Source organism: Chiloscyllium plagiosum, chromosome 5 (assembly GCF_004010195.1).
Source record: "Chiloscyllium plagiosum isolate BGI_BamShark_2017 chromosome 5, ASM401019v2, whole genome shotgun sequence".
Classification (NCBI taxonomy): Eukaryota; Metazoa; Chordata; class Chondrichthyes; order Orectolobiformes; family Hemiscylliidae; genus Chiloscyllium; species Chiloscyllium plagiosum.
In genome coordinates, this window is record NC_057714.1 from 101,556,141 (window position 1) to 101,571,396 (window position 15,256).

The window sequence follows — 15,256 nt, forward strand, 5'->3', positions numbered from 1 at the left end:
TGTCTTCTGGCGCGTCACGTTGTGTTTTTCATACGTTTTTTATTCAATGCAAAACAATTCAGAGCAGAATGTTACATGGCAAACACCAACTGCATGTCAATAATGAAATAATGAGATCAGAACCTCCCTGCAATAAACAAATACGATTGGTCTGGAATATATTTTAATATTCTGTATTAAGTATGCAAACAAGGAACATGTGACATTTCGCCTGTGAACTTTGTACGTTAGGACAATCAATATGCCAGTCGGGTAAGGAGAGAAAACTCCTGAAAATATTGGTCAATTCAGGCACACGATGGAATTCATTTACCTCCAGGTAAATCTATTTTTTTTTGTCATGAAACTTACGACTACATCACATGAGGTCTGGTGTCTAATGTACATCATAAGGCGCAGGTACAAAATATGACTGATGTGACTATGGTCATCTTGTTTGAACAAATAGGCACCTCGCTATTTGAAAAATCTGTAACCTAAAAATCTTGTTTTAGTGAATGTTCCCTTTCTATTTGTATTTTGTGTGTGTCAGATGTGTAATCGACGTGTCCTCCTTTTTCGAGCTATGTTTAAGAATGTGGATATAAAGTGGTTTCATTTTGGTTAGGGAGACGGGATGAAAGGGAGGTCACAGGTATTTCACAGTAATTAGCGAGAAAGACCTGTGCTTTTTTTTATTTCTGTGGATAGGTCACAACAGCGCAGAACTTGTTGCTGCATTGACAACACTTAAGAAACCGCAAGAATTCCTTTTGCGAGATCAAATTGACATCTCCCTGGTCCAAGTGCGGTTGATTTGCATTTGCAGACATTAATGTCCTTGTCTTGTGGCGGGTGTGCGTGAAACTTCCCAGAATTGAGGGACTGTATGTAATAAGATGCCTCGCTAGAAATTGAAACCATGGTGAGGCCAGGGGCTGAGGCAGAGGACAGAGTTATACTGCACAGACGCGATTCCACGTCCACCTTTCTTCACTAATCCCACCCAGTTGTTTAAAATATTCTGAACCATAATCAAACTGGAGACCAAAGCTGAATTTTATTGAAACAAGGCGAAGGAGGAGGTGATTATTTGAATGTCTTGTGTGTTTGCTTCATTACAATTTCCCTCAAAACAGTTTACTTCACACCCCAATCATTAATAGGGTGAGGTATATAGAATTTCACCTCTGGGATGATATTGATCAGTTGGTGAATATGGATCAGTCTGAACTGTTGGCTACAATCTGGTCGCAGACATTCCTTGCCTCATGTCTTAATGCTACTTAGATCTCGTTCTTTGAACTGAATTCTGTGAATTGGGATGGATCTGAGTTATCTCATCAGCCTTGACAAGCCATATCTGAAATACGGAACCCATGCCATTTATTGTAACGGACGAAATTGTGTAGCAAGTCGATTCGTTACTTGTTGCACTTAATTGTTTTTAAAAACACACAGTTATTGTGTCTGAGCTTACGGCTGGGGTGTGTTACAATAACTACAGCGTTCTGGATCTCTCGGTAATATCTCACTCAGGCTGTGGGGGCTGTTTCAATTCAGTTCAGAATGAAAATCCGAAGGGGGGTGGAGAGGAGGGGAAATAAAATGGCTAATTTTTCAAACGCCCAATTTAACGAACCGTTTGTCTTCAGGTAATACGGGAGGGAGACGTAAAGGCTACCATTCCTGGCGAAGATTTGATAAGAATCAGTAGCGGATATCGTTGAAAAAGGGATATCGATGTCCCACTAAATCACCGCGCTGAGCCTTGCCTTTGGGATGCATTTAAAGTAATCGTGTAATGATATTATGATTCCCTCATCATGTCTTTATTTTTGAGAAATAATTATATCAGAGATTTATAACAAAAAAAAGGCGCGTTTTAAGCTCTCGTTTCCTCTGGCTAATTTATTGCAGCGGAGAGAGCGCCTGGATAAGGTCCTCGCCCCTTCACTCGCTTTTCCGTAATGTAGGAATTCATCGCGGCCAATTACATATAAACTTGGGACAATTTGTCAGCTTGATTTGTATTTCAGTTAATTGTGAAAGTAATTAGGAATACAAGAGCCGGAAAAGGGACCCGGGTTGATTTTTTTTTCTGTCTCTCTGCTCTCTCCCTCTTCTCCTTTAAGCCAAATTGCACAGAAATTAATTTTCTGCTAGCCTTTTCATCTGGGCCAGCCGCAGAATCACAAGCGATAAATCAGCCTGATGGGTGGTGGCGGCGGCGGCGCTAAATGGCTTCATATATCACTGCGTTTAATAGGAATCATCAGAGGCTGGTTAATGAAATTAAACTGAACAGAAGGTGTTAGCCCCCCTTGAAGGCCGGGAGATTTTTTATATGTGAAAGAGACAGCAGAAGCTGAAGGAAAACTGTGCAAAAAAAAACCCCAAAAGATGCGCCATATATTTTCAGAACTGCTGCGTCTTCCAATCTCTTTATTCTGATAGTGCTCTCTCTCTCTCTCTATCTCTCAGTCTGGGCTTTCACCTTTTCGTTCACTGTCTGGTCCTCAAATCCAATCCTTTAATGTTGGGGACCTGTTGCACACATTATGAAAAATGTAAAGAAGGGGTAAAAGATCTATATCTCCCCAGCTAGCTATTTACATGTCTTTTAATACCACAATAAAGCCAGGGAATGTGTATCCAACACATTGTACTCGTCGACCGCTGTGTAATGCAGGACCTGCCGTCCATAATTCATCAACTTTTCACTTGTCCTCCGTCCAAGAAAAATAGAAGTCATTTTAATCCGTCAAATAATAACTGTCACTAGACAAAATATAACAAAAACATGTCCTTTTCAGTAGCACTAGGGCTCTGTACTACTCAACGACTAATGAGTAGTCTATTTTCTGAATATAGTCCGTATCAAATTTTGCTATATTTGGTTGTCATTGTACTCAAGGTGATGCTGCGGTAGAGTCAGGGGTGGGTGTTCAAGTCCCACCTGCCCGGAGGTGTATCACAACCTGTTTGAACAGGTTGATCTTAATTTTTTTTAGATTGCGTGTGGTTAAGAAAACGCTCTAATGCCGCCTTTCAAGTAACGTTGCTAATGGGTGATGTTATCTTTAAAATATTGTTCTTCCAACGGATTATTGCATTTGTAATGTGAAATCGGTTGAGAGTTTTAACTTTGGGAGTTGACCTGACGAGACAACTGCACTGGGAGTCTGGGCTGTACACAACGGGAAAACTGCACTGGGATTCTGGTCTGTACACAACGGGAAAACTGCACTGGGAGTCTGGGCTGTACACAACGGGAAAACTGCACTGGGATTCTGGGCAGTATACAACGGGAAAACTGCACTGGGAGTCTGGGCTGTACACAACGGGAAAACTGCACTGGGAGTCTGGGCAGTACACAATGACAAAACTGCACTGGGATTCTGGGCAGTATACAATGGAAAAACTGCACTGGGAGTCTGGGCAGTACACAATGACAAAACTGCACTGGGAATCTGGGCTGTACACTAAGGAAAAGCTGCACTGGGAGTCTGGGCAGTAAACAATGACAAAACTGCACTGGGAGTCTGGGCAGTACTCAATGGAAAAACTGCACTGGGATTCTGTGCAGTAAACAAGGACAAAACTGCACTGGGATTCTGGGCAGTACACAATGGAAAAACTGCACTGGGAGTCTGGACAGAACACTGACAAAAACGCACTGGGATTCTGGGCAGTATACAATGGAAAAGCTGCATTGGGAGTCTGGGCAGTACACAATGGAAAAACTGCACTGGGAGTCTGGGCAGTACACAATGGGAAAACTGCACTGGTATTCTGGGCAGTACACAACGGCAAAACTGCACTGGGATTCTGGGCTGTATACAACAGAAAAACTGCGCTGGGATTCTGGGCAGTACACAACGGCAAAACTGCACTGGGAGTCTGGGCAGTACACAACGGGAAAATGCACTGCTATTCTGGGCAGTACACAATGGAAAAACTGCACTGGGAGTCTGGGCAGTACACAACGGCAAAACTGCACTGGGATTCTGGGCTGTATACAACAGAAAAACTGCACTGGGATTCTGGGCTGTATACAACAGAAAAACTGCGCTGGGATTCTGGGCAGTACACAACGGCAAAACTGCACTGGGATTCTGGGCAGTAAACAATGACAAAACAGCACTAGGATTCTGGGCAGTACACAACGGGAAAACTGCACTGGGATTCTGGGCAGGACACAATGGAAAAACTGCACTGGGAGTCTGTGCAGTATACAATGGAAAAACTGCACTGGGATTCTGGGCAGTATACAATGGAAAAACTGCACTGGGATTCTGGGCAGTATACAACGGGAAAATTGACCTGTCCACTGCGCTCACTCCATGCCCCTCTTTTCAATACCCATTGTGATTTCCCATACAATTTCTCGCAATTGAAAGCGTTGCACACGAAGTGGGGGGGGGGGGGGGGGACGTTATTTCTTTTTTAAACATGGCTTGTGTGCTAACTAATTAAACGTCTGTAAAATCTTAACGTTGTTCTGAACTTGCTGTTTGGGGCTCGAAGACCCTGAGCAAAATGGTTGTATTCCGCAGTGAAGAGTAAAGGTGTTGTCACTCAGGCGCAGGGGCATAACCCAGACGGGTATACATAGGATTCTACTCAATATAAAATAGCAGGGAAAGAAAGCAAGTGAAAGGAAGGCAATTGATGTGGCACTCTGCAGTAACTGGGTACAGAGTCAAGGCCTTCGTTCATCTGAATTCCATGGGATGCACAATATTTAAGTAGCTGAAAATGTGTTGCTGGAAAAGCGCAGCAGGTCAGGAAGAAGGGCTTATGCCCGAAACGTCGATTCTCCTGTTCCCTGGATGCTGCCTGACCTGCTGCGCTTTTCCAGCAACACATTTTCAGCTCTGACCTCCAGCATCTGCAGACCTCACTTTCTCCACAATATTTAAGTATCCGGTTGCGCTGAATTGGCTGTTACCCGTGGATCAATTGGCCCTCTCCAACACACAGTCATCATCACTGTAGTCATAGAGTTGCAAAACTCAACCCCTCGTCCACACTGGAAGGACTGAGATACCGCCTTTAAGGGAGGGAAACTGTCGAAAATCACAGTTTCACTACTTCGCTGTTGGGGAGGATTTCTTAACTTTTCACTGAATCCCAAAACTGTTCCATTACGATGTGGAAGGTGTCAAGATGTGCCTCAACTTACCTGAAGAAGAGCTTCTGCGAGTGCGGGTCACTTGTCAAAATGTGGCGGATGATAATGGGAGGTTTTTCGTAACCAGTCTCCTTAAAGGACATGGTTTAGGATTCAGCCATGTTCAACATATCAGAAATTCAGGTCTTCTTCACTCCCATCTAAGAAAAACAAAACAGATATTCATTACTATTGAGGGCTTGTACAGAAATCTGCAAGTGTAACCAATTTGCCAAATACCCGCTTATCAACAACGCATTTGTATAAACTATTTTTAGAAACAATTAATACAACTGGTTAATGGAACTAAACTTTATGATTTATTTATATTTATAATTGTGCAAATAAATAATCCTTAAGTATTCGACCACGTATTGTGACTTGCTTTAAAGGCGACACAGAGAAGTCACAGAGAACAAAAACGAACACAATTTAAAACCTGCCGATTTTAGCATTAAAGATTTCGAACCCACGTAAGAAATGTCCAGAGATACACTGCCGGCTTTAATTGTCAACCCGTTCACGGGCCTTCAGAACTGAGTTGTAACCTACGAGATATATCCTCAAGTAGGTACAAAAGTAGGCTGAATAGACTGGGTATACTTGCTTGCAAAGACTACACTGATGTAGAGTTGTGCACAGATATTTCTCTCTCGTTTCCTTTTGATATTTGAGTTTTGACGGGTTCAATTTGTTAACGAAACTATTTGCTTTAAATAATGCATTCAGGGAGGGAGAGACAGGAAGAAACCAGAGAGAGAAAGCAGCGGTTGAAACCTCCAGTAATTGTGGAAGACGAGTATTATATAGTTCTGTTTTTTTAAATCAAGAACTGGCATCCCTCTTTTAAGAAAACCGAAGATTTCCCCGCAATCAAGACTGAACACCGTTTGTTGAACATTTGGCATGTGTTCTGGTAAAAATAAAGGCGCATGATTTGTGTATTATGCGTTGGGGACTACTTTGTTTCTGATGATTTTGTGTGATGCTAGAATTTGATCCAGGAAGAGACGATGGTCTGATTTTCTCTCGGAGATGACTTACACGGTTGTCCTCCACAGAATCTCTTGTTGGCTCCATAAGAGCGAAACTGCCCACACTTCCACATATCAAAAGATCAGACCTGGGTGTTTACAAATAACATTCAAACAAAGAGAAAAAAACCGCGGAGGCTGGAAATCTGAAAGAAAAATAGAACGTTCTGGAATAACTCAGAGGATCTGGCAGCATCTGTAGTGGACCGTTAACTTTTCTCTCTATGTCCAGATGCTGCCAGTCCTGTCGAGTTTCTGTATTACTTTCTATTTTGATTACAAACCACATACTACTTTGATGTTTCCCTTTTCTGTCACGAGGGTCAGATATTAAATACCAAATCTTAAACATAACGTATAACTTTAAAAAAAAACCGTGATACCATTTAATGGAAAATGCAATTGGGGGAGAAGTATGGTTTTAAGAGATACGACCGATTTTGGACCCGTTTGAAAAGTATCGGTGAAATCTATTCGATCGACAGCCCATCGAAGGAAACTGAAGTGACCACAGTTGACCACCAGAATGCCTCGGCAAGGGAAGTGCATTTGATCTGTGCCATGTTGATTTCCCCTGAGCAAATACGCCTTTGATGCAGTCTCGGGGAGAGTGGTTAGCTGATGGATTGACAAAATGTAATCAGCTTTATTGGGAAACAGGTTATGGAGAGCCGGGTGTCAATAATTCCGATCGTGACCCGTTCATCCATTAAATGGAACTGCCTGATTAGGCCGATGAGGCTTGCGGTGCACTCTGCACAGAAATTGCTTCTATAACCTTACCATCATTGCTGGGCTACGTAAGCTTGGCTCCTTGGGGTAAGACAGAAGGATCGCCATCTATCACCGTTTCCATATATCACAATCTTGTTACTTTAATGTCGGCATCTTAGACACAGTTTGCATCACAAATCCCAATTGCCCGCAACAGATAAAGAATCATGATGTTTGGCTGCCTCTCAACGAGTTCGTCTCCTCCTCAAATGCACCTTTAACAAATGCCATTTATTTACACGGTGCAAGTCAACTCATGCGATAATGTTACATCGGCCGCCTGTCGCTACAGAATCAATTAGAGCTGAAACGGAAAATGAATGCGGCGACTGAGCAAACTCGTTCCTAATTTCCCAAACTTGCGAAGTGCGTGTACAAAAATAATTGGATTATGCATTAGAGGCGAAACGGGAAGGTGTGAAATGTGAACGCCTGTTTATCCTGACAGTTTATCTGAGTCTGCATTTTCGATGCACTTTTGCTTCTCGCTCTTGAAGTCAATTGCAATCTCCAGCAATGGCATCTCGTTTTAAAATAATACTTCAATTAATAAACGTCAATAATGCAAAGATGCACAATGCTTTTAAAATGCAAATATTACTGGCAGATGAGGATGAAGCGAGGACACTACTTTTGGAAGTTCTGCCTCGTTATTCTCCCTCACCAAAATGTGGAGAACTCTCCTAACAGGATGTTAAAACTAAGCGTCTAACTGGATCCCAAAACGTTAGCTCTCATTTCTCCCCACGGGTACTGCCAGACCTGCTGAGCTTTTCCAGTCATTTCTGGTTTTGTTTTTGAAAACTAACTCGGTGCTTGATTCGGAGTCACTTCGGAAATCCACCTCAGTTCCGGAACTCTTGGATATGTCCAATGTTGAAATGTGATGAAATGACTGCGCCATGTTTTCTTCCCCCACGCTTAGAAAAAAATGTTCATTTTGGAGGCGGCTAAGTCCCAGTCTGTCATTCAGCTTGTAGCAGAAATTTAGCACGGAAAATACTCAATGTGATATCATAAATCGACCCTTTCTACATACTACCATCCTCAGAAGATTAAAGACGACCCTAGCGCGTTGGAATTGTTTGCGAGTGTGACTACACTGCAGGAATACAAATAAACCATTTATGACCATTATATCGCGCGGATATCTTTGAAATAGGTTATTCTAACATCAAATGATCTTTCGTGTCAAATGTTCCTTTCATTCTTCGTCCGAGCGAGAAGAATCTTTAAATCCCTGTCTTACTTTGCAATTTACAGAAAGTCTCAGCAAAACCTGCAAGATTTAGTTTTAGCTGTCTACAAGATTTTTTTTTCAATTAGAAACGAAACACAGTAGATGTTTACTCACATTCTCCAAGCTTTTTTTTTATTGGAGGTGGTTGTGGTTGGGGGGAAGGGGTGAGGTGTGTGTGTGAGAAGAGGTAAGGATAACAATGCCTTCAGTCAACACAGGTGCACAATCTCTTACTCGTGAGCTGGCCACTGACGAAAATAAAGGGACCTGAATCAAACCCGAAAGGTTTATAGTGAAACGACTGGCGTTGCCATTATTTTTAATATAAGATTCTTAATTCGCCTACTTCTGAGCTAAAAGCCGAAACGTTTAGCCTGTGGGTTAAAAGAAGCGTTACACCACGAACAAAAAATGTAATCTCAACAAGGCTGTCCATTTTATTACTGCCTGGATTAACAGACTGAATAAAAACTTCTGATGAAGAGTCATTCGGCTCGAAATGTTAACTCTTTTTTAATCTTCACAGATGCTGCCAGATCTGCGGAGCTTCTCCAGAAATTTTTTGTTGTTTGTTTGCTTCAGATCTCCGGCAGTTCTTTGTTTTAAATTAAAACAATAATTTGCCGCGCTCTCGAGTGCAGGCACATTTCAAAAGCATTTCATTACCGGGAAAATAAACTGCGCCTTAATCTCAGAAAGAGGAAAACAAGAATTCACACCTCTAATTGCTTTAATGGAGGAGATTATCCCCCTCCAATAACAAACAAGAAAGCTCCTCTCAGCGAGAAAGGGGCTGGCGCCAGCAGGTGGGCGTGCAATGTATCCAAAAGGAGGATGTGACCAATTAACACTGAGATGTTCGTCAGGGAACCAATGGTGAAGAGGATGCCTGGAGAACAGCCAATCAGACGCCGTATTGTGGGTCGCCCCCTGTCCACCGTAACCAATCGGCAGCGGGCGGCACTGAAACTGACCAAGAAAGTGGCGCGCTAGCGATCTCCATGTCCCAGCGACAGCGAGAGGGAGCCCAGAGCCGCAGCCAAGTGACAATCCTGCTCCAAACAACAACACACAGGCCCTTGAACCAATGGGGAGATCCTAGGGCTCTTCAAAGTGGTATTTCTCGGCTCCAGGTGGAGCTAGCTCGCTTCTGGTCCTGTAAATACAGTCAAGAGCTGACCGGGTCACCAGGCACCGGGGAAAAAAAGGGAGTTAAAAAACTTCCTTGGTGCGTTTCCCCGCCCCCCACCCCCCCTCCTCCTCCAGTGCTTCCCCTCTCCTCTCTCCTTTGGAATAAAAAGCCGATGGAAAAATCTAAAAACTTCCGAATCGACGCACTCCTGGCCGTCGATCTTCCCAAACTACCGGCTTGCTCGCCTCTTGTCACCTCGCCCGCCTCCTCCACAGCCAGCCCGCCAGAGCTCGACCAGCACCCGGTCACCTCGGACTGCCTGAGGTCCGACAGCCCGAGCCCTCCGCGCTTTAGCCTCGGCAACCTGATGCCGAAGCCCAGCTTCCTGAGTGTGCACCAGCATCCCGGGATGACGGGCCTCCACCCTCACGGGGCCATCCCGGCCTCGGCTCTCTACGGTCACCCGGTTTACACATACTCGGCACTGAGCGGTCAATCCAACGCCCTGCCTTACTCTTACCCGCAACTCGCTGCCAGCCACCACTCCGAACCCGTCAAAGTAACAGCCGGCACTTTCCAGATCGACCAGTGGTTGCGAGCGTCCACAGCGGGAATGATGTTGCCCAAAATGCCTGATTTTAACGGTAAGTGTCCACTTGAATCATTGACATAGAAAAAATAAATAAATCTAAGCGAATTGCAGAGGTTCCGCACTTTGAGATTAGAGTCAGAAGTCATAAAGGTGGCGATTTAAAATCTGAACGGCAGCAGTTGTAGCAATTGGGCAATTTGTTCCCACTCGCTTTTGCTTGACAGTGTGTTTTTCTTCAGAAAATAATAATTTGGGTGGGTTAAGATTATATTTTCGAAAGAACTGAAAAACTGAAAGAACTGCGGATGCTGTAAATCAGAAACAAAAATAGAAATTGCTGGAAAAGCTCAGCAGGTCCGGCAGGTCTCTCCACGGATGGTTCCAGACCTGCTGAGCTTTTCCAGCAGTTCCTGTTGATATTTTCGATACTGTTCAGTCACTCGTAGTTTCAGCCTGACTGTGTTGTCTGTCCACCATTGGGCCGCTTGTAAACAAGCTTCCAGGTTTACAGGTCTGAATCAAACACTGGAAACAAATCAGGGAACCGCAACAGCAACAAAACGTGTCAATTGCTCACTCTTCTGAGAATATAATTTCTGCTCGTCCCAAACAAGTGTCGCATATACAGTCACAATGTGTCTGGAAAAATAAAAAGGAACACAGGGAGTCTGTGAATGGGTGTCAGGAGCATGATTTCAATAGCAAGATGTAAAAAAGTAACCGTTTCATTTTGTTTTATTTCGGTTCTGGTTGCGTTGATAGTTTATCTTAACCTTTTAGTATATCAGGAGCTAAATGTCGAGTAAGATGCAATGAGATGTAATGTCTCTAAATAAATGTAAATGCTGTCAGAGTGATGTAAGATATTGCAATGTACTGACTCTCAAACGCCTACACTGAAATCTGCAGTGAGCTGACCGGGAGAACCATCCCCTTTTTTTTGGTTGCTGTTGTTTGTCAAGTCTTGTGTGTGGAAAATTCCAAAGAGACAAAATACTAATTAGGAAACCAGTAAAAATTCTCGCAATGTAAATCACAAACAAGGTTTCGCTGGTGATTAAATAAGGGGAAAGGAAGCGAAATGGCTGGATAATAGGCGGCTGGAAAATGGTAAGGTGGTGCGAAAATTTCAGCACTGTTGTTGTTTGCAGAGGAGTGACTGGGCTTTTTGTGTCGGACCGTTTTCGCAGACTTGTTCAAGATGGAGCAGTAAATAGCGCCTTTTCTTTCTAACCTTCGCTGTGAATGGCGGGCTCTGTGCAAACCCAGCAACAATGAGATGACAAATCCAACATGTGCCTTATTTATTAGCCTCTGCAAACGACTCCTTTATCCTGATTATAACACACAGGCACACCAATTCTTTGACATGTTAGGATTACCCATTCCTGGTGAAATCACCACAGCAAGAACACGTCTACCTACTAAGTAGTGTATTAACATCTTGATTTTAATAGAGCATTCCAATTTTGACATGAAATCGGCAACAGACCATTTATGGGATTTTCATTGTCAGTTCTATAGTGAAACGGCAGATATCACATTTAGGGATTTAACGTAGCTTGAATGCTCAATCCTTGTGTTTTATTCAGTGTTGATGTTTTAATTAAAACAATTGGTTTATTTAGCCTGTAAACGTTGGGCGTTCTCACTAAATAGAGACAATTAACTTTCCCTGGGGAGATTGAGCTAATTCGGCGCTCTCCCATTGTACATTTTATTGTCTGGCACATGTTCGCCCTGTGGGAAATCAACTCGTCCTTTGAAAATAAATTATTTTAAATCACTGGTGACTAGAATATCTTTAATACACTGGAAGGGCAGGGTTGTGTCAATTTAAGTGGCGCACTCAGTGATAATTGAATTAAATAAACGTTTCGGAGCCCGCAACATAACCGTGCATCTGCAGTCCTCGTTTTTACCTAGAACCGTGTTTTCACCTGCCACTGTTCGCCGGAATACTAGGCAGTCTAGTTCAAATCAGTGGCTGCTCGTTCACGGATAAGTGGGGGGAAGGTTTGGACTAACATTATATTTAAAACCTTGGAAATGTGCTTTCGAAGAATAAAATCAATTAGTATTTCCATTGCATTTCCACGTGGTGTAACAGTCAGAACAGTAACGCGATGAAATAGAAACATTAGATTAATTTATATGAACGTCCTGTAGTAATTAATAGCTGTTTAAAAATAGTGTGCCGTTCGCATTTAGCAAATCAATTTGCTTCCTCTCTTTTCTGGTTTTGTAAAACGTGGCTTTAACAATCACTGTTTAAGAAAGAGACGGCAAGATAAATTGTTAGTTTGGGATACAAATCCGTGTACACACTCCGTCCAGCCCAGAAAAACCCGCAAACGGATACGTTGATAGGAATGAAATGAAAATATTCACAGCATTTAATTCTGCGGTGCTCTGTAAACAGCCGAGGAATATGATATCATTACTGTTTTCCCCCTCCCTCAGCACAAACACAAAGCAGCATGTTGGGGAAGTGCCGTAGGCCTCGAACCGCGTTCACCAGTCAGCAGCTACTGGAGCTGGAACAACAGTTCAAGCTGAACAAATATCTCTCCCGCCCCAAAAGGTTTGAAGTGGCCACATCTTTGATGCTGACAGAAACCCAGGTAGGAACCGCTCGGCCGCACTCCACTGCCGGACACCTTCAGGGTTTCATTAACAATAGCGGGAGATTTGTCAGTGCCGTTATCGGGGTGTCAGCTCGGTCAGTTCCATCAATGGCGGAGGGGCCGAATGGCCACATCGAGCTCCTAATTCGTATGCTGACTTCAGTTTCCAGTCTTAATAAAGGGTCATGTGAAATCGGGGTCTTCACATTAGGAAAACTGCGGATGCTGTAAATCAGAAACAACAAGAAAACACAGAAACTGCCGAATTACCATCAATTCTGAGGAAGGGTCACCAGTCCTGAAACATTAATTCTGATTTCTCTGCACAGATGCTGCCGGACCTGCTGAGTTTTTCCAGCAATTTGTTCTTTTCCTTTCTAATTTACAGCATTCTGTTTCTATTTGCGTGTTTCTTCACATGATGACCCCCCCCAGCTCCTAGACTCTTCCCTGTAACTTGTATTTCAATGTTTCATGCACCCGCCTTTGTATTTGTTGACGCCAATCTAAAAACAGGCTCTGCTCTTTTAAGGTTAAAATCTGGTTTCAGAACAGACGGATGAAGTGGAAACGCAGTAAAAAAGCGAAGGAGCAGGCCGCGCAGGACGCTGTGAAACAGAAAGGGAAAAGCACAGAGAGTAAGTCGGACGATTATCAGAGCAAGGCCGGCCTGACAAAAAGCGACCAGAACAAACCGTCCCGGTTGCGAGCCTTTCCAGAGAGTGACGAGGACGGGGACAGTTTGACGTGTCACTCGTCACAATGCTCCTCAGACGAGGAAGCTGAGCTGGACCAGCCGCACAAGGAGCCGCCTGTCACCGTCAAATAGGTCACCTCCTCGCTCCCAAACCAGAATCCCAACCTGTGGATCGGCGTGAATGCTTTCCTTTGAAGCCAGATATTCTCTTTGTGTTCTGCACCTCAGGCTGTCCTGTTCCCTGATCTCCAATCAGTCGCCATATATATATATATATATATAAAGTACTGTTTGTCTATCTCTCAACGCAACAGTGGGAAATTGCAAGACTGTATTGTCTTTATTTTTATATTGTATTTATAAGAATTCGCCTATAGTTATGCATGCTAAGTTATTGTTTAGCTACGTGTGGTTTCTCCCCCAACATAGTGCCAGACCGTACTGTATATAACACACAATAAATGTTTTATATTGAGCTTTCTGTTGCGAATTGCTTTATTCCACGTTAAGGTTAGAAGTCACACGACACCAAGTTATAATTCAACAGGTTTATTTGAAATCATTACCTTTCGAAGCGCTGCTCCTTCATTAGGTTCCACATTAAAAGCAGCAAGGAGCTGATGCATTACAAACGGGCAAATGCTGAAGTCACTATAAGACTGTTCTGACCAGCGGTTGAGTTGAATGCATTAGCTGCATCATATAACGAGTCTTATAATCTGCCGTCAACATTAAAGGTTAGTTACATTTATAGTCTATAGTTTGACCACACTGAATAAAACAGCAAAAGCGGTACCAAACGTGTATTGATTCGAAATAGGGAAACCCTGAGCTTTTTATTTCACAACCTCTCCGGATTCTCAGACTCTTGTGCTCCTCACATACATTAAAAAGTACATTCTGTCGGCGAGGTCTCGCTCCGCACTTCTCCCACGCCCTGGGCTCAGATATTGGCTGTTGTTAATGGTGTGTCGGATCTGTGCAAACGTGCCGAACCGCAAACATGAGGGAATCTAGGCAAACTGCAGAAACATTTCACACTGGGGCTGCAATGGCTTTATTTCAGTAAACCATTGCGCCGCCATGTAACAGTAAGAGGGCCTTGCGAGTGTGGAGTAGAGGCTGGGCGGTTCAAATCATAGCCTTTATCGGCCTGTTAGATGTCTTATTTTAACTTTCCAACAATAATGACGAGGGACAAAGCGACGGCAATTACATTGATTTTCTTGTGACTACACACCGCGTTTAGGTTCGCATCCCTACCCCCTAAATTCTATTTAACCACACACTTAAAGGTAAAACATCTTTTTTTTTCGTTATTCTTTAATCTCAACTTTAAAGAAGTTGAGAAACTTTATTCCATGTATATTTAATCCTCTGTCGAACTTAGCGTTTGAAATTTGAATTTACAGGTGTCCCTCCCCACGCAAGAAACCGAGTGTAAATCCAGTCGTTATTCTCATCAAGTGTAAATCCATGTCTTGTGAATTGTAACAGTGAACTTAACGCCAGCTTTGAATGTTTTTATATTCATTCATAATTGCCCAGAGGGCAGTTAAGAGTCAGCCACATTGCTGTGGGTCTGGAGTCACATGTCGGCCAGACCAGGTGAGGTTGACAGTTTCCTTCCCTAAAGGGCGTTAGTGAACCAGAAGGGGTCCCCCCACCCCCCAAAAAAACAACAATCAACAATGGATTCGTTTGTTTCATTATTTGCCTAAAGTTCAGCTCCCAGTCTCTGCTTTCGGACCGTTTACCGTGCACCCCCCCCCCCCCATCCCCCAGTAACGCCAACAAACATGAGAACAAGTAGAAAAACATATATGTGTGTGTGTGTGTGACTACGTGTATGTGTCTGTGTCTATGCATATGCGTGTATGTGTTTGTGTGTGTGGCAGAAACGTTTTCCTGCAGCGTATCAGGTTCTGCGATGGGAGTTTGGAGGAAGAGAATTGGCAAAGAAGGGCATTGATGGATTGGGGAGGTGGGTCGTGAAAGAAATATT

At 43.3% G+C, this 15,256-nt stretch overlaps 1 protein-coding gene and 1 long non-coding RNA gene across 2 annotated transcripts; both read left to right on the forward strand.

Moving 5' to 3' along the window:
• The first annotated feature begins 221 nt into the window (after positions 1 to 221).
• LOC122550365 lies at positions 222 to 2,638 on the forward strand. Its single transcript, XR_006311827.1, has 2 exons — positions 222 to 319; positions 1,635 to 2,638. It is a non-coding gene; the product is annotated as an uncharacterized LOC122550365 (long non-coding RNA).
• Positions 2,639 to 9,224: 6,586 nt separating this feature from the next.
• mnx1 (motor neuron and pancreas homeobox 1) lies at positions 9,225 to 13,697 on the forward strand. Its single transcript, XM_043691092.1, has 3 exons — positions 9,225 to 9,979; positions 12,391 to 12,551; positions 13,087 to 13,697. Exons 1-3 carry the CDS (start codon positions 9,508 to 9,510, stop codon positions 13,381 to 13,383), a joined length of 930 nt encoding a protein of 309 aa, XP_043547027.1. The 5' UTR covers positions 9,225 to 9,507; the 3' UTR covers positions 13,384 to 13,697.
• Positions 13,698 to 15,256: the final 1,559 nt, after the last annotated feature.

Coding starts and splice junctions, on each gene's coding strand:
- mnx1 (XM_043691092.1), top strand. CDS start 9,508: ATGGAAAAATCTAAAAACTTCCGAATCGACGCACTCCTGGCCGTCGAT. Junction 9,980..12,390: donor CAAAATGCCTGATTTTAACG/GTAAGTGTCCAC, acceptor CCCCTCCCTCAG/CACAAACACAAAGCAGCATG. Junction 12,552..13,086: donor TGATGCTGACAGAAACCCAG/GTAGGAACCGCT, acceptor TGCTCTTTTAAG/GTTAAAATCTGGTTTCAGAA.